Raw genomic sequence first — 26,960 nt, 5'->3', positions numbered from 1 at the left:
GCTATAAAACAAGGACTTACATATATCTACTATTAATAATAATTCTAAAATAAACTATACAAAGGATTAAACTATATTCTAAAACAAACTAGGCAAAGAAATTAACTATATTCCTTTATTACATGAACTTAACTACAAACTGCTTAATTTGGCAAAAATTAACATTACTGGAAACTCAGGCCAGCTGGATTAGGGGGAAGAAAGCTACCTCCAAGAGTTACAGAGAAAGTTAAGGGAGATGCCATAAGTGACATACAGAGTGGGACTGACCATAGCAGGTACTCAGAAGTGTTACTGTAGCATGCGTATATTAAGAATCTGCTATGTGCTACAGATGTGCTTTGACATAGCTCATTTTACAGAAACTAGCCTTCATCATAACTTTCTTTTGAATTCCCCACCCTTTCTTACATCAAACTGTCCTTGGTATGTTAAAGACAAAGAAAACAAAGACATTAAGATGATCAAAAGGCCTTCAAGCAAGAATGTAAAGGAAATCAGAGCTGTCTGACATCTCCTTAATTACATAGGTGATTTAACTGGACTGGGTAGATGGCTCTCTATTATTTTGTGATCATCCCTCAAAAACATAATTGTTTCCTTCTAAAGTTCTTGCCAAGTCCGGAGCTATTCTAAAGCAATTTCTAAATAGCTGCACATTCTTCCAAGAAAGCCCAAATAAGCTCTCAAAGTCTAATTGTAAGAGGACATAAGATAGCCAAGTGAATTCAATGATACTAAAATTAAGCTTTGATAAGAATATATTCTTCTAATTCATCACATTTGCCAAGGATCCCTTCCTCTCAAGCCTTCCTCACCATTAGCATCATCAGCATCAACAAAAACAGATTCTCTTGTGTTCTTACAAGGGAACAACTAGAAAACATCTATGTGCTTCATCCAACATGTCATATTTTACTGTTTTAGAATCCCTTCATATTAGAAGGAAGTCATCTTTTTTGGTTACTTGGGTATTAACGTACTTTGAAATAATTCACTCTGTTCAATTGGATTTTTAGTTTTATTGTTTTGTTATTCTTGTTTTTTTTTAAAGACTCAATATATTTATCTTTAATTGTTAGTCATATAAAACAAAATGAGAATCATCATTTTACCCATTCAAAATTTAGTTAGAGATACGTATTTTGTATCTGGAGTCAACTGTCTCCCAGTAAGTTGATAAATCTAAGAACATTTCAATATGACAATAATTGGAGTCTGATACAAACCCATACTTTATATTTATAATCTGATTTTCCTCTGTCACTTTGATACTTAAGTTTTAATTTATAAACAAGCTGTGACCATTTCACTTCATACAAGTTAATCCAAAGGCAAATGCATATATCCTATTTCACCTACCACATTAGGAACAGACTCCTTTGGAAATTTATCTATGTAAATATAGATGAAAAAAGTACTTCCATTAGAATGTGATTTAACAGGGAATGGAAGGACTCTGAAACATTTCACTTTCCTATATATCTGAGATATTCTGACCTTAACAGACAACAGCAGATTGTTACTGTTTAGACCTCAGTCTTTCTGATAAGAATCCTTGACTGTTTAATGATTTCAACTTCCTGATTATGTTTTACTGGACTGATGTGCCAAATCCACTAAAAGATTTTCACTCGGGAAAAAGCCCAAATAACTGGAGCTGTAGGGGTCTTTTGAAATTATACTAGAAAAAACAGTGATTCCTCCAAATTTATACAGCCAAGATGCAGTATACTTGATACATTTTTTATAACATTTAGAAATATAATACACTTGGGGAAATGACTTAAAAACATAACACACTGATAGAAACTGTTGTGAAGAACAAACTTTGCAATATGGCACAGAGATGCTAATTTAACTGTTTCTAAGAAAATGGTGTTTTGTAAAAACTAAATTCAATCTATGAGACTGAAAAAAAAATACATATATATTTATATGAGAAGTACAGGCAAAACCCAAACATTTTAATTGGAGTTCTATGGAATTGTTATGAACATTCCTCTTAAAAAAAGAGTCCAAATTTGGAAAAAAATGGCAGACCTTATCATTAAAAAAAATATATATTAGGAATATTTGTCACATGATTTTTACACCCTAATCTACTTATGTTTTATAATCATAATCATGTGTTATAGATTGCATGTTCTGATTTTCAAGACATTCTCTTATAATATCTCAGTTGATTTTTACAATTCTGTAAGTGTAGACAGGTACTACTGTCAAAGAGAGGTAAAGTTACTTCTCTGGATCGAAACAGTCAAGTGGTAATAAAGCCTTATGTTGATAAATGTGCATTATTAAATGGAAATATTTTAAATTGTTCAAAATCTGAGATTTATGGGAGATTCCTTTTACATACTTCAATTTACTTAAGGATGTTAATGCAGAATAAAAATTAAGGAGACAGAGAAAACGATCTTACCAATTCTACTCACAAAAAAACAAAAACAAAGAATAGCCCACAAATCTGTTCACTAATCTTTAGCCCACTAACTCCTAGGTCAGTTCACATCTCTGCCTTTGTTGCTGCAACAGCCTGCTAACTAGTCCCATCACGTCCAGTGTTGCTCCACTCTGACCCATATACAGCCGGGGTGATCTTTCTAAAAGGCAAGTCTGATATTGTCACTTCCCTGCTGAAAACTCTTCAATGGCTCCTACTTCTCTTACAATGAAAGATAAAAGACTAAATTTATATGGGGCTCTTCAGCCTACCCTTTCAACTAAACACTACCTCCACTCCTCCTTCCTCCAAAAAAGAACTTCAGTTAGTTGAACATGTCCTCTCTCACTCTGTTCTTCTTGGACGTGTTTTCTCTGCTTGGAACTCTCTCACATCTTTATCGGGAGTCCTCTTATTCATCGTTCAGGGCTTAGCATAAAAATATCAGTTGCGGAACCTTCCTCATTCCCTCTAGATTAGGTTAGATGTCCCTCAATGTCTTTCTATACTGGAATTCACACCACTTTATTATGAGTTCTTGTTTTAAATGACCGTTTCCCTCATTTGCTGTAACTAGAAAAGGATTGTGTTTGTCTTGCATACTGTGGTCTCTCCGAGGCCAGACACCATGTCTGGTGAGAGAAGAGGCTCAATTAACTCTTGTTGAATGAAAATATCAGTATCAGTTAATCTTTCAAAATGTATAATATTTCAATTTAAAATACCTTTAAACTGATCAGCACTGTGGACTATAAAACATAATTTCCTTAATGTATCAATTTCACATATTCATTAATTCAGCTGAGATAAGGATAAAGATATATGTTAAAATATACTTTCCAGAAAAAGTTTGTTTAGAATATACTGGGTAGAGAAAAGGGATAGTATTATAAAGCTCATTAAAAAAATAACTTATTCAAGAAACTGTTATAATAACTAAAAATGAAATATAATCATTTGAAAACCAGAATGATGACTAGGCTCTTTTTTGAACTTTAAAAAAAATGTTGTCACTCTTTTGCTAATAGAATAGCATGCTCCTCTGTGATAATGTTTGAACACCAGTTACAAAAGCTGGGGATAGCAGAGAGCTAGGGGACAGGCCAGAACTGACTTTCTGCTCATTCAAACCTCTGCTCCTTTCCTTCCTTTGCAAACTCTTTATAATATAGAAAAGAGAGAGGAAAGAAGAGAAGATAGGAGAATTATTAGGAAGCATTATCAAGTGCTTTTGAAGAATTCCTATCCTCCCAAAATAACCGACTGAAGGGAAGACAAACAAAACAACATTCTGAGCTGCCAGAGAAGCATTTGAATGTGATACTTGTTCTTTAATAGACTCTTTCAACATAGAACAGATAGAAAATAAGAGAGAATATAACTCTTTAAAAATGAAGCAATATCAAATATCTCTAATTACCTGTTCATAATAGTGGATATTCTCCTCAGCCATATCTGTAAATGCTGACTTGATATCATTTTGCATATTTTGTTTCCATCTGTCCCAATCTGCTTTCAGGGCATTATTAGCACATTCCACTTTATCTTCAAGTTTTCCAATCTCTTCTGTAAGCTGAATTAGGTCACAAAGAGATAAATTGATCTACGTATTCTTGCCATTAGGTGAATTCATCAAATTTAAGTTGAACATTATATGAAAACAGTCTAAGTCTTTTTTTTTTTTTTTTTTTTTTTAATGTCACTAGTATTTACCACGTGTATGAGTTGAAGTAACATAAAAACAAAACTGGATTCAGTCAGGGCTGTTGAGCAGAGGTCTAAGGTCTGCCACTGATTAGCATTTGACCTTGGCTAAGTCTCTCAAATTCTGGGCTTCAGATTCACTATTTACAAAACAAACGAAATTGAACTAAAAATGATCTCAAACACTTTTTGTACTAACACTCTCATTACCAGTATCATTTCTGGTGATAAGATTATGTTAAGCTTTTATTCACTTTAGCTTCCCAGTTCTGTCCTCATTTTTCTATTGTTTTTAGCAGAAAGCTCAATTAGCTGAGAGGTTATAGTATCTAGGCCCAGGGAATTAAACTGCCAAATTTCACTCAGATAGCTGGTAAGAGAGGCAGGGTTATATCTCAAGATGGCCGACTCTTAGTCCATGCGCCATTAGATGGGCTTAGTGTAATACTTATGCTTGTCCCTACCTTACCTGCCAACCTTTCAGCACATAATCCACTGATTTATTCTTCTATATTTGCATTTTATACGTATTTATATTATAGTTATTCATATATTCAGCATATATTTATTAAGTGCCTTGTCTGTACCAGGCATTCTTCTAGGACCTAGAGATTTATTAGTGAAGAAAACAGACAAAAATCCTTGTTTTCCCAGAGCTTATACTCTACTGGAGAGAGACAAACTATCAGCAAGATAAATAAAATATGAACTATCAGTGGGTAATATATGCTAAAGAGAAAAATGAAGCAGAAAGGTGGATAGAGAATGTTAGGATGCTGCAATTCTAGGTAAGGTGACCAGGGAAAGCCTAAATAGGAAAACATCATTTGAATAAATATCGGAAGTAGATGTGAGAGTGAACCATGGGATTCTCCGTGGAAATGCCTTCCTAGCACAGAAAACAAGGGCAATGGCCTGGAGGTGGAAGCCTGCTGGCTTGTGCAAGAAGAGCAGGAAGACCAGTACGGTTGTAGCAGACTGAAAAAAAGAGGGGAAAAGAGAAAAAAGAGGTGGGGGGGAGTGGGAAATGACATCGGAGAAGCAATGAGTGCCCCCATCATACTTAGCCATGTAGTCCAGGGTAAGGTTCTTGGATTTTATTGAGTGAGATCCAAAGCCAGGAAGATTCGAGTGGAAATGACTCCATCTCTCTCATGTTTTAAAGAGGGAATTATACATTGCCACCATTTCATGACTGAAAGTATTTGTAAGAGGCCATTACATAAGAAGAATTTCTATTTTAATATGTTAAAATGTGAAAATACATGTCTTAGAATCAACAAGCTTTCCAAAGCATGTTTGAATTAACTCTTCTAATACGGGATTTCACTTCTCTCTTCTTATTTCACTGCAGCCTTATGTGTTTTCATTTTCCAAAGAATAGATATTCGGTATTATATAAATCTTGTATTACCTATGGAAGATCTATTTAAGTGGTAAGGTTGACTTGTATGTTTTTTTTTTTGTTTTATTTTTTTCACTTTCTTGTTTTGGTTTTAGTGTAGAACTATCTCAGTGAGGCCATTTGTTAGTTTATGGGCATGTGTATTCTTTTAGGTAATTATTTTGTTAAATCTTAGAGAACATGTCTAGTGGGATGTTATCGGATAACTCATAACAGTAAGCTGCGGATGCTGGGGGATAAGCTAAAAGTGAAACTGTTGAAGGCCAAACTCACACAGGACCTGGGTCTGCTAGGAAAGCTCAGGGACTGGTTAGATAGCCTCGGTCCTCTGGGGTGTTGGATGGAGTCTTGCCATTTTCATAGCCAGATGGAGATTATCAACAAAATGTCTCTCCTGCATATAGGATCAAGAGGTACGCACACCAGTTGTAATCACACTGTTATTCTCCTCTGCTTAGGCTTTGCAGTCTAAACTTGCTATGCACTAGAGTGGAATTACTGGCAGAGTGTCTTTACTGAAATTAGCTTTTGGGAAACACAGTATCTAAATCATATATTCTATCTTCCTCCCCTTCCTGATGGAGCTTAAAATGTGTCCTTAAAAGGATTTACAATGAAGTTTTCAGTTTGCCCTTGTCAATCTGTAAATCCCCCCTCATTAAAACCCTTGGAAGTGGTGGTCAGGTTGGCTGGTGGTTCTGCTCTGGCCAAGAGCTACTGCATTCATAGAGAAGAGCTTAGGAACTCATTCTCAGAACTTTGGCCTCTCACCTAAAGAAAGGAGGTTTGCAGCCTTATCAGTATAGCGCTGTAATTAAAAAGACTGACAGTAGGTTAGTCTGACTTCAGTTTACGTCCCAAGCTATGTGACATTGCATAAGACTATCTGCTGAAGCCTAGTTTCTTCATCTGTAAAATGAACCTAGAAATAATAATATCCATTTCACAGGGATTTTTATGAAAATTGCATTAAATAATGAACATTAATTGATTCACACAGTCCCTGACAATTTGCCTACTAAATGTTCTCTATTACCATTACCACCACCACCACCACCACCACCACCACCACCACCACCAGTATTAACTGCATAAACTGACGCTGATTCCCTCTCCTTTTCCAGTATTTTGATCTCTGGTAATATGTCATTCTTCTGCCAGTGTCTAGGTCTTAAGTCAATTTCTAGTGCTATTTCTTAATCTGTTTTCACTAGTGTAGAAGATGATACATGTATATGCTTTAAATATGTACAATCAATTCGTGTTATCTTTTTCTGGCTATATCTGAGTATTTTTTTTTTCTTTGATGAGTTCTCCATTGTTTTATTTGGAAAAGGAGAAAAGAAACATTAGGTATTTCCTCACAATAAATCATTTTCCCATAATTTTAATTCCAAGAAACACTAATTGACATTAAGCACAAAACACATAAATTAAGTATGATCTGGTCTGTATCTCAGATGTCCTTCCCCTTAGTTGATTCAATTTTAGCAAGCTCTCCGGTTCAAAGACTATGCATTTTGACTGTGCCATCCACCCAGGCTCTGACAGAACGTACATACTCAACAAAAATTAACCGAAGTGGTAGGATGAGTTGTTAGCAATCCGCCAGGCCAGAGAAGCTCTCCTAGTGCTCCACCGCCTCACAGCACCACACAGCAGGTTTCAATAATTCTAACCGTTGGAAATTCAAGTCATACACTCTAACTGCAAAATAGCATGCAAGAGACTGGGTTTAAAAGGATTTAGAGCTTGTAGAATTCTTCTTTTCACAAATACTGGCAGCAATTTGGCCCTCCGTTGGTGGAAAAACTGAAGAAACAAGCAACCCTTTTTGCCAGCAAAATGTTGTAAGGCTGCCAGAATAAGTACTAATAAAAGATTGTAGGATAGGGCAGCAATGGTTTATGTTTAACAGCAAGGCTAATGGGTAACTTCCAGCTTCAGTTATAGTCAGCTAGAAATTAACCGCACAATTAAAAACCATTAATACTAAGAGCACAAACAAAACAACACCCTTCTCCAATGGTGAGTACACGGTGATAGTAACAGTAACAGCAGTAATAATAATTACCATTTACTGCATTTCCACTATGAGCCATTATTTTAAGCTATATGCTTTGTATGTATTACTTGTTTAATCTGAATAAGTATGTTGCAAATTTAGTATTATCATCTTCCTACTACAAACTGAGAAACTAGGAGAAAGAAATGGCAGAGATAATATAGCTATTTGTGGCATAGTAGGGATTAAAACCAAGATCTGCTTAAGTGAAAGCACATGCTCTATTTACACTGATGGAACAGCATCAGGCATTGATTGAATTAGCTCACCTGTGGCTTTCAAGGTTAAACTGATTTAGCTCTTATCTCAAAGAGTTTGTAATCTATTAGGGTACAGATACATAAAAATAAAGCAAAAACAAAAGGCTACAATAAAAAGCAGAATGTTATACATACCATAACGGAAGGAAAAAATTATAGTGGCATATAAAGATACAGAATGAAGGATTAATTGTGATTGTGGGGTAGCGGATACGGATACTTTGTTAATTCACTAGTCAGTGACTGGGTCAAGGAAACACCTAGCTGAGAGTATATCATGAACATAACAATAGACAGAGTATGCTACAAAGTGTGACAAAAGAATGCACAACAGGCTGGTTTGGAGTCTGGAGAGGGAAAGGAGGAAAGTGGGAAATGCAGATGGACAGGTAGACTGAAGACTGACCACTAGGGGCCAGAAATGATATTGAGCACGATGTGGATCTGCAGGAAATGGTAAGCCACTGAAGGTTTTGCTCAGGGCAGAGCCCTACTTCAGAGAGATTCTTGAATCAGAGGTATGTAAGAATTTTTCAAAGAGAAAGGAAGGAGGAGGGGAAAGAAGGAAACCAGTTCACCTGAAATGGGACCAAGGAGACAATCATGAGCAGTGGTGAGGAGGATTTGGTTTGTTTCTACTCACTCACCCAGCAGCTTCCACTCAGCACCATCTAGTCTGGGTTAGAAGCTAACGTGGAGGGGGAAGAAATGGACCTTGACCTCACAGACTTAAGGCAACACAGAGAAATTAAAAAGCAATTGGAAAAAGACAACATGAAGGGCATTTCACATAAAGAAAGCTGCAGGTGTAAGTTCACAGAAGCAAATTTACCTTGGAAATTTTGAAGAATTGCAGGTGGTTCTTTAAGGTTGATACCTAGAGTAAGACTAGGGGAATAGCAAAAGAGCAAAAGGACAGAGATATAGGTGGTGCCAGGTGCCAAAGGGGTTTCCTGTGGAGTATTCAGATTTTCATAGAAGACAAGTGGAGTCACTAAAAGGAGTAGAAAACTGGGGCAGTGGCAATGATCAGATTCCTGATGCCACAGGAACTGACAAGAGGGGACTAAAATGCTGGGAGGAAGAATGGAAGAATCTCTTACCTGACTAGAGTGGGAATTGGGAGAAAGTCTGTATTGCTGATAAGGTTAGCTGGAAGAACAGGTAGGGGAGAGAGGAGGGGGAGACAGGAGATGAAGCCCTGAAGGAAAGAATGGTAATACAGACGTTCACTGTCTCAAATAGTCTTTCAGGGTGAGGGACACTGTTATGCAAACATTCAAAATCATTGACTTGCATACAAAGCATCAAACAATTTTTGGAGGTCAACAGGAGGCAAGATTACACTTAAGCTTTGAAATTCCAAAGTTATTCTACTATTCTAATTTGGGTGGTTTGGGCACATTGGGAGGTGACATGGATATACCAATTGACATAACAAGTGTACTCAAGCAGAGCTGAATATTTTAAATAATGAAAAATTAGAGCTATATATCTAAGGAAGAAAGGTAAAAACCATAAGGAAACTACCTGGAGAAGTACTTTGTCCCTCAGAGCAGCTGATGTGCAGCTCTAATCCTTTGGGAGAGACCTCTCTCCACTGTCAAGGTTTTTAACTTGATATTTTAATAATGCCTAAATTGCTTTAGAATTCCTTCTATAACAACAAAAAAATGGTAATGTAGCTCATTTGGAAACTGTTAAAACACTTGGTCCAATAAAACAAAGCTTAATCCACCCCATTAAAATAAATATATAAACCTGGTTCTATTTGTTGACTGTGACCACGTTTGATACAATCAGTTACAGGTGCTCCTCCTCTTACCTACATCCCGATAAACCCATTGTAAATTGAAAATATGAGTCGAAATGCATTTAATGCTAGCAACACAGAAGCCTGTAGTCCTAGCTACTCTGGAGGCTGAGGCAGGAGGATTGCTTGAACACAAGAGTTTGAGGCCACAAGAGCTATGATCATGCCACTACACTCCAGTCTGGGCGACAGAGAGACCCTGTCTCACAAAAAAAAAAAAAAAAAAAAAAAAAAAAAAAAAAAAAAATAAATCCAAAGAAAAGGAGGGCAAGATTAAAGAATACAAAAGCAGTTCACGCTCCTCAAGAAAACCACCTTGTGAGAATTATGTACTAAAAAGATAATGAACTACATTCACTCAGTTAATAAATGTTTGTTCCTGTTTGCTATGTGCAAGCCACATTGCAGATGTTATGGGGAGATACAAACAATCTAATGAGCACAGATTCTTGAGGCACTTGGGGCTAAATAAATCTTACAAAAAACAGTATTTTCATACTTTGGAGTTTTCCCTTGTTCTAAAAAAAATGATAGGATTAAACTCTTAATTGCTTTTTACTTACATGATCAAACTTTGGTAAGCTTATGACACATTTCACTAAAAATTCTTACTATTATTCTTACAAAGTAAAAACAAAATTTGCTGATATCTGAGAAGGAACAAAGTCACAGAAGAAGAAATTAAAGGAAACAATGAAGAAAAACAACACTAAAAACTAAAAATAAGCCCACAATTAACATCAAAATATTAAATATTGAAGTTTTAATTACTATACTTCATTATTTCTCATCCATGGAAAGTACAGTATAAGGGGGGTAGGGTGTCGAGTAGAAGAATAAAAGATCCATGAGGTTCATGTCATATCCCATTGACCAGAGGTAACTCAGATGCAGCTGAAGGGAGTTTCCTCCTGTACTTGTTAGATTGGGTGTTTTGTTTCTTCCATTCACCAAAGTGATCTAGGAATGCTCTGATGATTGAAAAAGTCAAGATGTGCTGGGCTCCATAAACCCAGCTACAGCTGTGAACCCTGGTCATGATGCTGTGAGTGTTCGTAGGTCACATGGGAAAGCGGGGGAAAACAATGTGAATAAACCCAAATAGATCATCATTACTAGAAATCAAAACTAACATTCTATTGGCATGGGCTCATGGGACCATTTCTACCACTGTAGACCATTATACTCTGTTTAACAGTTTTGAAGTACATATGGCTGCTTACACGACCACAGGTGCACTCATCTCCCAAGCCCATTTAACTATATTGGAGGTTTTGCTCCGTATAAGCTCAGCACTGACATTAGGTGAAACCATTCAGAAACTCTACACTATTTTAATAATTTTCATTAAAAAGGGCTTTTATAAATTTTAATTTTATATTACTTTTACAAATTTAAATTTTCAAAAACAAACCTTCACATATATCAACCATCAGAAACAGATCTAATATTAGAGAAAAGTTACATAAATCTATGCACATATGGTTAGCTTTTTTAAATGATTAAAATATGAAAAGTAAAAGAATTCACAGAAAATTACTGGATTACTGTAAGATAGTATTTATTAACTTTATAGAAAAGATATAAGTGATAAACCATTTTAGGATCTTATAAGAGAAAAAAGATAGTTTTTTCCTTTCTGATAAAATGTGAATGTGAAAATTATATCACAAATATCTATAAATAGAATATCACATATGTGAATTATATTCTCACAAAGTTACAGTAGCAAATAAAATAAAGATTTTTTTAAATGTTAAAAAGACCATGCTCCACAAATATAAATCTCCAAAATATTTTACAATAAATAAAATTTGGAGACAAATTCTATAAAATGGGATTACTTGAATACTCATCAACTATATAAGATGTAAAAACAATGTATCCAGAGTGTATACATTTGATCTAACACAAAACATTTGAAAATAATTGGGATTTTCTTCTTAGAGATTAATATGTGCTTAAAGATGATTGGGTCAGCCTTTTGCTCTTTAGACTTAACTTTGATCTTTTCATGCTATTTCTTTCAATATGTTTCCATTATAGAGGCAAGAACTCTCAAATTTACTAATAGAAATAACAATTATTTTACTGAATTCACTTGGCTATCCTATGTTCTCTTACAATTAGAATTTGAGAGCTTATTTGGACTCTTTGGCAGAAAAGTGCAGCCATTCAGGAATTACTTTACATAGCTCTGGACTTGGCAAGAACTGGAAAGGAGAAGAATTACCTTTGGACAGATGGGCATTAAAATGGGGAACCATCTACCCGGTCCAGTGACATCACCTTTGTTATTAAGAGGATGAAAAACAGCCCTGATCTCCTTTATGTATTTTTGCTTAAAGGCCTTTTGGTCAACTTAATATCTTTTTTTTCTTTGTCTCTAACATATCGAGGACAGTTGGATAGTAAAAAAGGGTCAGGAATTCACAAGAGAGCTATGATGAGGGGTAGGTAGCTGAGTCCCAGCACACATGGCAGATTCTTAATACACTCCTGTTAGATTAACACTTCTGAGTACCTGCTATGATCAGTCCTGCCCTGTATGTCACATAGCATCTCCCATAACTTTCTCTGTCATTCTCGGAGGTAGCTTTCTCCACTGCAACCCCCAATCTAGCTGGCCCAACTTTCAGTAATATAAAAGTAGGACTTGGCACATGATGCTGGTTCCTAGAACAGTACACTTTCAACAATTGTAAGGTAGCTCTCAGCTATATTTTTCTTTTCCTTAAGTGTTTGGCAAACTACACCTAAGTTGATTTTTTAATATAAAACTTTTAGTTTTATTTATGCATGTTCTTTCACATTCTATACGTCTTATTCCATGTTAACAGCTGCCTCAGAGTCTATCAATGTGTTTTCTATTTTTCTTCATAAAATAAGGAAGTACTCCCCAAACTAAATTTTAAGAAATCTGGAATATCTAGATCCAAAAATTCTCCTTAAAAAGAAAATGTATATTTATATCCAATAAATATTCCTTATTGCACTAAATATTCACTTGTTGACATTAAAGTACACATGAATATGATAAGTAAACAATCAAATGTAATCAACTCAGATTAGGTGACATCCTCATTTCCAGGACATTTCCCTATGTCCAGTGCTCTGGCATGTGGAGAGAAAGACGTGTACCTGCTGTGAGGGAGGTTGGAGCACCTGCCTCGGTGATAAGTTCCCTGTCTCTTAACGAGAAATGCTTTTGGCTCTAGGTGAAGACTTGGAATCTACATATACTGGCCACTTAGGCAGCTCTACTTTGAAGAAATGATATTTCATCTTTCTCAGCTACCTTAAGGTATTAATTGGTTTTGACTTCTCCTCCTTTTTTATTCAACTACAAAAATTTCATAATCACACACATTTATAGGTCAGTGATCTAAAGCCTGGGCTCTGAAGGCCCATGAGGTCAAGTCCTAATTACATAACCTCAGACAGGGTCAGTTCCTTGATAGTGTGCAGTTTCCTCACCTGTACAATGAGAAAGAAAATACTTACTTCATAGGATTGTCTTGAATAATATGTTAGCAAAGTGTCTGAACTTAAGAATTTAATATATATATTCGAGGGTTAGAGGGCACTCTTGGGGTGATGATGAAAAGATTATTGTTAGCATATAAGAAGTTACCTGACTGAATCTGCCCTCTCGCTCACTTGTCCTATGTTAGGGAGTCCCTGTTGAAAGCCAGCATAAAAAAGGAACAATAGCCACAGGGGAAACAAGAGCTATTTTATTAATAGCTCAGAAAGCTTCCCAAGAGCCCCAATGTGCCTGAGAATATTCATGGCTGAAATGTACAGTGTCTCAGTCCAAAGAGTCTAAGAAAGAACCTCCTCCAAATCAGATAGGTGAAGACAAAAAGTCCAGAAATTACCTCTATTTTAAGAAATTAGGTTGCCATGGCACCTCAATAAATTATTCCTCTGCAGTTTAAGAAGCATTTGTATCTTGCATATTATGGAATGATAAAACCCTAAAATAAAATATGCAAATGGATATTCTCCCCCTGACTCTGGAAGAATTTTAGAATGTACTTCCTCATCACTTAAAAACCCTGTCCAGTCACTAAAAAAAAACTTTCTATCAATAGTAACTAAAAAAACCTGTTGAGCAATGTAAGAAGAATAAAAGCAAAGACTCGCCCCCTCGTACTTCCAAACATCATTTTAGGCCTTTAGTTTTTCTTGCCTATTAAAGATCAGTTTTTAGAAAATATATTAATTCAGTCAACAACTATTTGTTGAGCACTTACTATGTGCCAAGTATAATACTAGGCATGGTGCCCTTAAGTGAAATGTTCTCCTTCCTTACTTACTCAAATTTTAGAACACTTCTTTCACAGAGGCAAATATTTACTTAACATCAAAAAAGTCCTCCCAATTCTGATACAGTTACATGATGAGACCAATATGGAATGTTTTCCTGTGTGTTCCTCAAATTGGGATTCCTATAAACACATCAATACTCAGTGATGGCTTAAGGATAGCCTAAGTCATGAATAAACATGACATAATCTTGTCATAAATATTTTATAAAGATCAGAGAAAAAACATTTTAAAATTAACATAAACATATTATGGAATACTGATATTCAAATGAAACTTTAAAACAGGAGACCTTAAAGAAACATTGAGCTTGCATTGGCCACTGATGGGTCTTTCTCAGATTTACTGGGGTATGTATTACAACTTTCTTATACCATACAAAATCAGTTCTTTTGGTAAAACTGTTTCAAGTACATGACACATTAAAATGTGTTAGAAGCAAATCTGCTTGACTGCTGCACTATACATTTAATAAGTAATTAATATACTTTGGCATGATAATTCTAGAGGAGTTAATTGCCTTGATTACCAACAGTTTTCTCAAAGTATCAATTATAAAAATTATGGATGGAGAAATCAGCACTCCCACAGTCTATTTCTCTAGGAATAACTGCCAGAAAACAGAAGAAAATATCCAGTCAATTTTTTTTTCAATCACTATGATTTATCACTGCTAAAAAGCAATCTATCTAGGGAAAAATTTCACTCACCTCTCTAAGAAAGAACCACCCTTATTGACTATTTAATCACCAATCTTTCATCACTTATCCCTGATATTATAATCTAGAACTAATGGTAAATAAGCATCCTTTATCCTTACCCTGTGATTCTCTCCATTTAAAAGTAAGGTCGTATGGGTAGCACAATTACAATTTAAAGTCTCTCTAATATTATGACTGAACCCCCAATGTCTAAACAGCTTATGAGGTCTGCTCCTAATGCATTATTGAGAGAGCTATTCTTTCATTAACAAATAATGGCAATCTCACACAAATTAATCTGGCCTGAAGAAAATTATGAGGCTAGCATAACCTTGATACAAGAAATGACATTTCTGGTAGCAGTAACTGTAATTCCAAAGCATTCTAATTCAGAATGTTTATACAAAAGTTGTAAAAAATAAAAAAAATAAAAAGAGCAAGTCAAATCCAACAAAGGCCAGAGTGGGTTTAGCCCCAGGGATCCAAGAATCGTTAAAATGAGAAAATTTCTTAGTGTAAGTCACAATAAGATAATAACAGAGGAAAATCATACAATTATCTGAGTAGATATAGAAAATAATTCAATAAAATTCAACACCCACTTATGAATCAACCTCTCATCAAATAGGAGATGAGAACTACCCTAACTTGATTATAAATATACAGGGAAAAAAACTATAGCAAACATCATTACTAATGAAAATTATTTTGGAAGCATTTACGTTAGAATCAGAAATAATGCAAGAATGTTCCATCACTAATAATACCATAATGCTTTTTTGCTGGCTTACCAACAAATGAAAATGAAACAAAAAATATAGTTATTGAATAAATGAAATAAAATTACCAATATGTACCAATGATAAAATTTTCTGCACAGTCTACAAGTAAATTATTAAAATTAAAAATAATTGAGAAGATTGTTAAATACAAAATAAATATATAAAAGTAAATTATATTTCTATAACTCTGGCCAAAAAAAGTTAGACAATAAAATGCTTTGAAATACAAAATTTATGATAAATTGAAACAAAAAATAAGGTACTAGGAATAAATTTAACAAAAGATATAGACCTGTTTGGGAAAAAAAAATTAAAACTTTATTGAGAGATATTAAGGGAGACAAATAGTGAATGATCTTAAAAAGTATTCAAATTTAAATCTTCTAGCTAGTTCTCTTTAATTTCAGTTTAAATAATACTTCCTCAGATAATCCTTCCCAGAACAGCATTTATGTTTTCCTTCTTTTCTTTTCTTTTTTTTTGCTATTCCCTCTCTTAGTCAATGCTTTATTTCCTTAACATTGGTTAGAACTAGAAATTATTTTATTTATTTTCCTTGTACTTTTCTGTTGGAATGTAAGTTCTGCCATGAGGGGCCACCCGTCTATCTTGTCAGCATGATTCACAGTGCTTACGCTATGTGGGAATTTGATAAATATTTGTAGATTGAATGATTTTAGGCAAATGAAATGTTAATAATGAATCTAAGCTTATTCCTCTACTGGCTTTCTAAGGATTATTTCTTTACACATTTAAGTACTATAAAAACTTAAAATGTGCCTGTACCTTACTTTAAAGGTATATATCACCAAAATTTTTGAACAAACTAATACAATTTGAAGATGATAGTTATCCTTACTTAAAAAACTATCATCATTGTTTTCCTTTTTAAATGGCTTCTCTATTATTTCCTTTTATGGAAGAAAAATCAACCCTTCAATCTATTTATTCAAATGCTAAAAATTTCTCTTCATAATCAGAAAAGCTGGGAAATTATCATTTTCAAATGTTCTTGAAAATAATATACCTAAATACAAAGATTTAGATTGCCACTCCATCAGAAGACAATAGAAAATTCAAAAATTCAATTCTAATCTGACAGCTACCTCTTCTTAACAAGTATTAATTAAATTGCAGGGGAGAGATAAGAGGGCTCTTAACAATAAAATTGTATTATTTTCTGATTCATGAGAGAGGTAAGATGTGTCTAAAGAAATTAGGCACTTGATTATTCAATGCTGCTTAGGCATACATGTGATTACTAAGTAGTACCTTTTTTTATATAGTTATAATACACACTTTTCTTAAAAAATGGAAACCTCTCTCCCTGAAACCCACTGTGGATTTTGTTATCCAAATGTAACTTATTCAGTAAAACACAATGCATTTTCTAAAAATGACAAATTGAGTCACAAAACACCAACAAATCAAGCCAGTACCTCTGACACCGTTAATATCCCTCAAATAATAATTATGATTTCTCGTCACATTACGGGCAACAGAAAGCCAATTATTTAAAGGGTCACATTTTAGGAAAGGTAGAAATCTCCTCTGAGCCTTCTGCACAAACTATGGAATGATAAAACCCTAAGACAAAATACACAAATGGATATTTTGCCCCCTGATTCTAGAAGTACTTTGGAATATACTTCCAAATCACTAAAAACCCTGCCTAGCAATTTAAGAAGAATAAAAGCAAAGATCTCCTTGTACTGCCAAACATCTTTTTAGGCCTTTAGTTTTTTTTTTTTGTTTATTAAAGATCAATTTTTAGAAAATATATTAACTCATCCAACAACTATTTGTTGAGCACTCACTATGTTATCTTTGCTGTAATACTGTGTGCACTATACTTTTAATCAGGTGAATTCCCCTCATGTTTCTTTCAGACATTCATTTCTTTTCTACCTGAATCCCTATCAAAGCTAAAATGTTCATGATAAATGACCTCTTTTTTGATTCAATCAACCAAAACTACCATACATACAAAATAGCTCTTAAAGTTATAATATACCTGTCTTTCATGGAAGACAATTTTTCTACGGACCACAGAGGGGTGAGGGGGATGGTTTCAGGATGATTCAAGAGCATTACATTTATTGTGTAGTCAAACCTCTCTGCTAATGATAATCTGTATTTGCAGCCGTTCCCCAGTGCAAGTATCACTACCTCAGCCCCACCTCAGATCATCGGGCATTAAATTCTCATAGGGAGTGCGAACCTAGACCCTCGCATGTACAGTCTGTAGTAGGGTTGAGCTCTTATGAGACTCTAATGCTGCCACTGATCTGACAGGAGAGGGAATTCAGGCAGTGATGTGAGAGATGAGGAGCAGCTCTAAATACAGATGAAGCTTCGTTCTTCCCTTGCCTGCCCACTCATTTCTTGCTACGTGGCCTGGTTTCTAACAGGCCATGGACCAGTATGAGTCCATGGCCTGGGGGTTGGGGATCACAGCCCTAAAACAAAGCTAGCCAATAGAACATTTTGTGATGATAGAAATACTCTCTTCTGGACTGTCCAACATGGTGGCAACAGCCACATTTGACTACTGAAATGAAGTTAGTGCAATTGAGAAACTGAATTTTTAATTATATTTAATTTTAATTAATTCAAATTTAAATGTAAATAGCACATGTGGCTAGTGGGTACCATATTGTGTAGCACAGCTTTAAAAAATTGTGATCAGACGGGTGGCCGCCATTGTCGGGGTCCACAGCCTAGCTGCTGCGGAGCAATTGGGTACCGGGTGGCTCCCCGGGTGGCTCCTTTCCCTAGTCCGTGGACCCCCCACTAGGAGCTCCGCCTTTGTGTGAACACTGAGTGCTTCCCCAGTCACGAGAGAGTGGAGCGTGGACCTTGCGGACATTGGGGTGGGGCGGACCATCACCCATGGAAGCTGCAGCGGCTGGGGCACTGGGCAAACGAGGGCACCGCCCCCTCCCCCTAGCCACTGTCTTTCGCACAGAGAGAGGCAGAAACCACCTCGGGAGAGGAAGAGGCAGGGAAAGGGTCACTTTCCGTCTGCATTCAGAACAGCCCAATGTCTCGACTCTCAAACCGGTTTGGGGTTGGGTTAATTCTCTGGAGCTGGACCCAACAGGAGCAGCCCCCCAGCGAAGGTAGCAAAATCCTGAACAACACGCAAAGGGCTCCCCCTAGCAACAGAGGAGGCAGCTTACCTGGTCTGCTACACTGCCTAAGATCAGCGTGCATGGCGTGCCTCTATCCAGTCTAAAGCTGAAAGAAGGGATCTTAACGATTCATCCAGATGGGAAGGGCTCAGCGAAAGAACTCTGGGAGTATAAAGAATCAAGCTGAAACCTTGCCCTCAAAGAGGATTACTAGTTCTCCACCAATTGACACAAACCAGATTCAAAATAGCAACATGTCACAAGAAGAATTTCAAACATGGATCATAAATAAGCTGAACATTATGCAAGAAAAAATGGATAATCAACACAAAGAAACCACAAAAAAGATCCAGGACTTGGGAGAAAAATTCACTAAAGAAATTGAAATATTGAAGAAAAATCAAACTGAACTCCTGGAAATGAAGAATTTATTCAGGGAGCTACAAAACACAGTGGAAAGTCTCAAGAGCAGGGTAGATCAAACAGAAGAAAAAATCTCAGAGATCGAAGATAACACTTTCCAATTAAATAAGTCTGTCACAGAGATAGAGCAAAGAAACAAGAGAAAAGACCAGTGTCTACAAGAAATGTGGGATTATGTGAAGAAGCCTAACGTGAGAGTTATCGGCATTCCCGAGGGTGAAGAAGACAATAAGCAAGGGTTGGATAAGCTATTTGAAGATATAATTGAGGAAAATTTTCCCAGGCCTTGCCAAATCTCTAGATATACAGGTTCAAGAAGCTCAAAGAACCTCTGGGAGAGTCATACCAAATAGGAAGACACCATGTCATGCAGTTATCAGACTGACCAAAATATCCACGAAAGTGGCCCTTCTTCCAGCTCTAAGGAGAAAGAAACAAGTAACATACAAAGGAAAATCCATCTGAATCACGCCAGATTTCTCAACTGAAACCTTACAAGCAAGAAGAGATTGGGGCCCCATTCTCACTCTTCTGAAACAGAATAATGCCCAGCCTAGAATCCTGTACCCAGCTAAGCTCAGTTTTATATATGAAGGTGAAGTTAAGACATTCTCAGATAAACAATAACTCAGAAAATTCACCAAGACAAGACCAGCTCTCCAAGAAGTACTCAAAACAGAGTTACACATGGTCCAGCACCAGAAAGACCCATGAATGTAAAACTACTCAAGAGATAAAGAAAAAAACCCAGTTATCACAATGGCTCAAGAGAGAAAACAGATCAATGAAATTCAACCCAACATAAGGAACAGCAATCTGTCTCACTTATCAGTTCTCTCATTAAATGTGAATGGATTGAATTCCCCACTCAAGAGACATAGACTGGCCCAATGGATAAAAAAATATAAGCCAAGTATCTGCTGTCTTCTTCAAGAAACTCATCTAACCTGCAAGGATGCATTTAGACTGAAAATAAAAGGGTGGAAATCGATATTTCAAGCAAATGGAAGCCAAAAGAAAGCTGGCATGGCGGTTTTAATGTCCAATAATTTAGTTTTTAAATCAACAAAAGTAATGAAAGACAAAGATGGTTACTATATATTGGTGAAGGGTACAATTCAACAAGAAGACATAACTATACTTAATATATATGCACCCAACTTAGGTGCACCCAGATTCATAAAGCAAACCCTACTTGATCTGAACCAAATGATAGATAACAGCATTTTAATAGCCGGAGACTTTAACACGCCACTGACAGTACAGGACAGATCCTCCAAACAAAAAATAAACAAAGAAACAATGGACTTAAATAGAATGCTAGAGCAAATGGGCCTGACTGACAACTACAGGACATTCTACCCAAAAACCACTGAATATACTTTCTTCTCATCAGCTCATGGGACATTCTCCAACATTGACCATATCCTAGGACATAAAGCATGTCTTAAAAAATTTAAAAATATAGAAATTATACCATGCATCTGCTCAGATCACAGTGGAATAAAAGTAACAATGAACCCTAACAGAAATTCTCATTTCTACTCAAAGTCATGGAAGCTAAACAACCTTCTCCTGAACGATCATTTTATAAATGAAGAAATCAAGATGGAAATCAAAAGATTCTTTGAATTAAACGACAAAGGAGACACAACTTATCAAAATCTGTGGGACACAGCTAAAGCAGTCCTGAGAGGAAAATTTATTTTCATAAATGCCTATACCAAAAAGACAGAAAACTTACAAATACACAATCTAATGAATAGACTCAAAGAGCTGGAGAAGGAAGAACAGACCGACCCCAAACCCAGCAGAAGGAGAGAATTATTAAGATTAAATTAGAACTAAATGAAAAGGACAACAGTCAAACTATAAGGGAGATTAAGAAAACAAAAAGTTCGTTCTTTGAAAAAATAAACAAAATTAACACACCTCTGGCTAGACTAACCAAGAGCAGAAAAGAAAAAACTCTTATAACCTCCATCAGGAACATGAAAGGAGAAATCATGACTGATGCCACAGAGATACATGATATCATCTATGAATTATACAAAAATTTTTATGCACACAAATTAGAAAGCTTGAAGGAAATGGACAAATTTTTAGAAACACACAGCCTTCCCAGGCTCAACCAGGAAGAAACAGAATTCCTGAATAGACTGATATCTAGATCTGAAATCGAAACAGCAATAAAAAAACCTTCCCAAAAAGAAAAGCCCTGGACCAGATGGGTTCACACCTGAATTTACCATACCTACGAAGAAGAACTGGTGCCCATTCTACATAAACTATTCTCCAATATGGAGAAGGATGGGATTCTCCCCTACACTTTTTATCAAGCCAACATAATCCTGACACCAAAACCAGGAAAGGAAGCAACAAAAAAAGAAAACTACAGACCAATATCCCTTATGAATATAGAAGCAAAAATTCTCAATAAAATCCTAGCAAATTGAATCCAAGTGCTTATCAAAAACATAATCCATCACGACCAAGTGGGCTTCACCCCAGAGATGCAGGGATGGTTTAACATACGCAAATCTATAAATGTAATTCATCACATAAATAGAAGCAAAAATAAAGATCATATGATCCTCTCAATAGATGCAGAAAAAGCATTTGACAAAATTCAACACTTGATAAGAACACTTAACAAAATAGGCATAGACAGGGCCTATCTAAAAATGATACAAGCCATATATGGCAAACCCACAGCCAACATCATACTGAATGGGGAAAAACTGAAAGCATTTCCACTTAGAACTGGAACCAGACAAGGCTGCCTACTGTCCCCATTACTTTTCAACATAGTATTGGAAGTCCTCGCGAGAGCTATCAGGCAAGAGAGCAGAATCAAGGGAATCCAAATAGGGAAAGAAGAGATCAAACTCTCACTCTTTGCTGATGATATGATGTTATATCTAGAAAACCCCAAGGATTCAACCAAGAGACTCCTGGAATTGATCAATGAATTCAGTAAAGTCTCAGGATACAAAATCAATACACACAAATCAGAGGCATTCATATACGCCAATAACAGTCAAACGGAGAACCAAATTAAGGACTCAATACCCTTCAAAATAGCAACAAAGAAAATAAAATACCTAGGAATATATTTAAGAAGGTAAAGGACCTCTATAGGGAGAACTATGAAACACTGAGGAAGGAAATCGCAGAGCATGTAAATAGGTGGAAGACCATACCATGCTCATAGATCGGTAGAATCAACATTGTCAAAATGTCCATACTGCCCAAAGTTATCTACAGATTCAATGCAATCCCTATTAAATTACCAACATCATTTTTCACAGATATAGAAAAAAATAATTTTACACTTTGTATGGAACCAGAGAAGACCCCGTTTAGCAAAAGCAATTTTAAGCAACAAAAACAAAATGGGAGGTATTAATTTACCAGACTTTAAACTATACTACAAGGCTGTGATTGTAAAAACTGCTTGGTATTGGCACAAGTGCAGGGACACAGACCAGTGGAACAGAACAGAAAATCCAAATATAAAACCATCCTCATATAGCCATCTAATCTTTGACAAAGCAGACAAAAACATACTCTGGGGAAAAGATTCCTTATTTAATAAATGGTGCTGGGAAAACTGGATAGCCACATGTAGTAGACTAAAACAGGACACACAGCTTTTACCTTTCACAAAAATCAAATCACGGTGGATAACAGACTTAAACCTTAGGTGTGAAACGATTAGAATTCTAGAAGAAAATGTAGGAAAGACTCTTATAGACATTGGTCTAGGCAAAGAATTTATGAAGAAGACCCCTAAGGCAATCACAGCAACAACAAAAATAAATAAATGGGACCTGATCAAATTATAAAGCTTCTGCACAGCCAAAGAAACAATCACAAGAATAAACAGACCACCTACAGAATGGGAAAAAATTTTTGCATACTACACATCAGATAAAGGACTGATAACAAGAATCTATATAGAACTCAGGAAAATTAGTAAGAAAAAATCGAACAACCCTATTAAAAAGTGGGCAAAGGACATGAATAGAAATTTTTCAAAAGAAGATATAAAAATGGCTAACAAATACATGAAAAAATGTTCAACATCTCTAATCATTAGGGAAATGCAAATCAAAACCACAATGAGATATCACTTAACTCCAGTGAGAATGGCCTTTATCAAAAAGTCCCAAAGCAATACATGTTGGCGTGGATGCGGAGAGAAAGGAACACTCATACACTGCTGGTGGGACTGTAAACTAGTGCAACCCCTGTGGAAAGCAATGTGGAGATACCTTAAACAGATTCAAGTAGACCTACCATTCGATCCAGCAATCCCATTATTGGGCATCTACCCGGAAGAACAAAAGTCATTCTATAAAAAAGACACCTGCACCCAAATGTTTATAGCAGCACAATTCACAATCTCAAAGATGTGGAAACAACCCAAATGCCCATCAATTCATGAATGGATTAGCAAAATGTGGTATATGTATACCATGGAATATTACTCAGCTATTAGAAATAATGGCGATATGGCATTTCTTTGATTCTCCTGGAGAGAGTTGGAACCCATTCTATTAAGTGAAGTATCCCAAGAATGGAAAAATAAGCACCACATGTACTCACCAGCAAAATGGTTTCCCTGAGTGCACATTTGGGAATAACACCAGTTGGGTATTGGACAGAGATGGGGGCTGGGGGGAAGGGACAGGTGTATACCTACTTGATGAGTGCGATGCGCACTGCCTGGGGAATGGACACGCTTGAAGTTCTGACTGGAGGTGATGGGGGTGGGGGGGAGAGGATGGGTGCATACCTACATGATGAGTGCGATGTGCACTGTCTAGGGAATGGACACACTTGAAGCTCAGACTCGGGGGGATGGGGAGGCATAGGCAATATATATAACCTGAACTTTTGTACCCCCATAATGAGCTGAAATAAAAATAAATAAATAAATAAATAAAATTGTGATCATATAAATGGAATAGCGTATGTGCTCAAGTATATAAATTAGGGATTCCCCCCTAAAAAGTATCCTTTGATAAAGATAAAATTGCTTTTATTTGTCTTTCTAGAAAGACTCTAACATTATTGAGTATTTTCTCAATCACTTCATTCTGAAAAACAAAATACTTTGGAAGCACTATTAGCCTAAAGCAAATTCAATTAAAGGTACATTTGAATATATATATATAGTAGTCTACTGATAGTTGTTTTTTTAAAAGGAGACAAAGAAACAATAGATTACTTATTTCTAGGAAATGACTTCATAATTAAAGTGTTTATCATTATAAATATTTCAGAATTTACTTTTAATAGAACTGTAAACAAACAAGAAGAGCAAAAAGTAGGGGTAGATAAGTCCTACCACATATAAAACATATTCTCAAGCCTTCATTATTGAAACAGTATGGTCCTAGAGCATTAACTAACAGACAGACCAAGGGAACATAGTTTTAAAATAGTCACACATGAAAACAAAAATTTAGTATATTTGACACAACTGGAATTATCTGAAAAAAATATATATACACATATATATAATTGAATGAAAACATCACATTTATGATCAGAATTAATTCCAAATGGTTCAAAGGTTCACATGTAAAAAAGGCAAAACCAGGTGTGGTGGCTCATACCTGTAATCCCAGTACTTTGGGAGGCCAAGACAGAAAGATCACTTGAAGCCAGGAATTCAAGACCATCAAGACCAGCCTGGGCAAAATAGTGAGACCTCATCTCTAAAAAGAAAAAAAAGAAAACCCAAAAACCCAAAAACCAAAAAACACAAAATTAGCCAGGTGTGTGCTGTGTGCCTATAGTCCCAGCTACTTGGTAGGTTGAGGCAGGAGGATCACTTGAGCTTAATTCAAGCCTGCAGTGAGCTATGATCAGGCCAATGAACTCCAGCCTGGGCAACAGAGCATTACTCTGTCTCTAAAAAATACTACTACTAATAATTTTAAAAAATTGAAAAGGAAACCCAAAAAGTTAATAGAAGAAACTATGAGACAATTCTTCTGTCACCTGAAGAAGAGGACTTTCTAACTTATCCTTAAAACTAAAATTATGAAAAAGATAAATCTGACATTAAAAATTTAGAAATCTCTGCATAGAAAAAAATCAATCTAAAGAATATGACTAATAAATAAAGACTAATTTCCTTAATAAGAATTTTTTAGGAAAAAATCAGAGAAAGACCAAGAATAGGGAAAAATTAATGAGAAAAAAATAATCACAGAAAAAGAAATACAAGTTTTACTTAAATATATAATCAAAAAAAATATTTGACTCCACTCATAAGAAATGCAAATTAAACCTACCATTTTTTATTTTTCAGATGGCAACAACTCTACAGGTTGATAACTAGCATCAACAAGGCTGGGGTGGAGGGTACAAGAACAGGCAAGATGGTAAGAACATGAATAGCTCTCCTTCTGGAGAGTAATTTGGTGTTAACAACAACAGCAGCTAATTCTTTTAGTCCTTCCTGTGTGCCAGGCACTATTCTAAGCACCTTATATGGGTTAACACGTTTAGTACTATGAGCTATGTACTACTATTATCTCTATTCTGCAAATTTAAAAACTGAGGCATAGATTAGTTAGCTAACTTGCTCAAAAAATCTCACATTTAGTAAAGAGCTATCAAAATTAAATATCCTTTGATTTAGCAGTTTCATTTCTAGGTATTTATTCCACATATTGACGAGTACATTTACAAAATAATAAATGTACGAAGTTCTTCCCCAAGGCATTGTATATAGTAGTATAAGATTAGAAATATTCACCAGCACAGGCCAGGTTAACTAAATTCTGGTACATCCATACAATGCAATATCATGTAGCTGTAAAAAGTCAATAAATGCAAAAAACAAAGTGCAAAAATATTTATAACATATTACCACATGTATTAAAAAAGAAAATCAGAATGTATATTTGTATTTGTCATATATTTATAATCAAACTGGAAGGCTACAGAAGTGACTAACAATAGTATGTACTTACAACATGGTCAGTGGGACTTGGGAGGACAGGATATGGGGATGAGAAGAAGACTTTTCATTGAATGTGTTTTTCTAAATGCATGAATTTTGAACAATGAAACTATGTTATCAACTCAAATAAATCATTGTTCTAAGTTTTTTTTAAATTAACATGCCAATTAGTTATATTAGAGATCAAAAACATATATCTTACAGGACAAATGAAATGCTGAAGTTTCTAATGTTATATAAATGAGTAGTGGAGGTTGACAGTAATACTTGTAGTTACACTTTATATAGAGATTCAAAACAATGGCGCATAAAAACAGAGGCTCTGATCTCCTTTTTCCTGATTGTTGATCTGTATATACATTTCCTCTTCAAATAAAAGAAACTTGGATGACTCAAAGGAAGTATTGAAAATGCATGTGAGTGAAAAAGGTCATACTTCTACATTATTATTTAATATATATTAAAAATCACACATTCATATGTATGTTATCTTAAATATGTATAATTACATGAATGCAATATTGACCCAGTAACTTCATTTCCTGGTGCCTCAATTGTCACATTTATAAAATGAGGAAAATAATAGTACCTACACCTCATTGTATTGTGTGAGGCTTAAATGAGATAATCATGTAGAACACTTAGAACTCTGCCTGGGATATAGTAAGTGCTTAAGAAATGTTAGCTATTATTATTATCACCACTTATTTTTAGCATAACTTGTTGATCTGGGTACAATACAGTTCTATACAATAATTCCTTGAAAGAAGAAAAATACAACTTCCACTTTCTGACATCATAACTCTACATGTTCCAAAGCGTTTCCAAGTTGCAATCTCCAATTTATTATGGATTCTAAGTATATTTTTAAAGGGGATAAAAGAATAAAGCACCAAACTCTTAAAATTCC

The 26,960-nt window shown here is 35.4% G+C and overlaps 1 protein-coding gene across 3 annotated transcripts in view; it reads right to left on the bottom strand.

Moving 5' to 3' along the window:
• The window catches only part of SNX7 (sorting nexin 7), a 97,852-nt gene that overhangs the window by 15,631 nt on the left and 55,261 nt on the right, over window positions 1-26,960 (bottom strand). For all 3 annotated transcript variants that reach the window (XM_069478265.1, XM_069478266.1, XM_069478267.1), the window contains one exon: window positions 3,867-4,019. In XM_069478265.1, the coding sequence (XP_069334366.1) occupies window positions 3,867-4,019 (153 nt within the window). The remainder of the gene's footprint in view (window positions 1-3,866; window positions 4,020-26,960) is intronic.

The sequence above is a fragment of the Eulemur rufifrons genome, chromosome 8 (genome assembly GCF_041146395.1).
Source record: "Eulemur rufifrons isolate Redbay chromosome 8, OSU_ERuf_1, whole genome shotgun sequence".
NCBI lineage: Eukaryota > Metazoa > Chordata > Mammalia > Primates > Lemuridae > Eulemur > Eulemur rufifrons.
The sequence above is the reverse complement of the archived record's forward strand: the minus strand, read 5'-3'. Positions and strand labels throughout refer to the sequence as shown.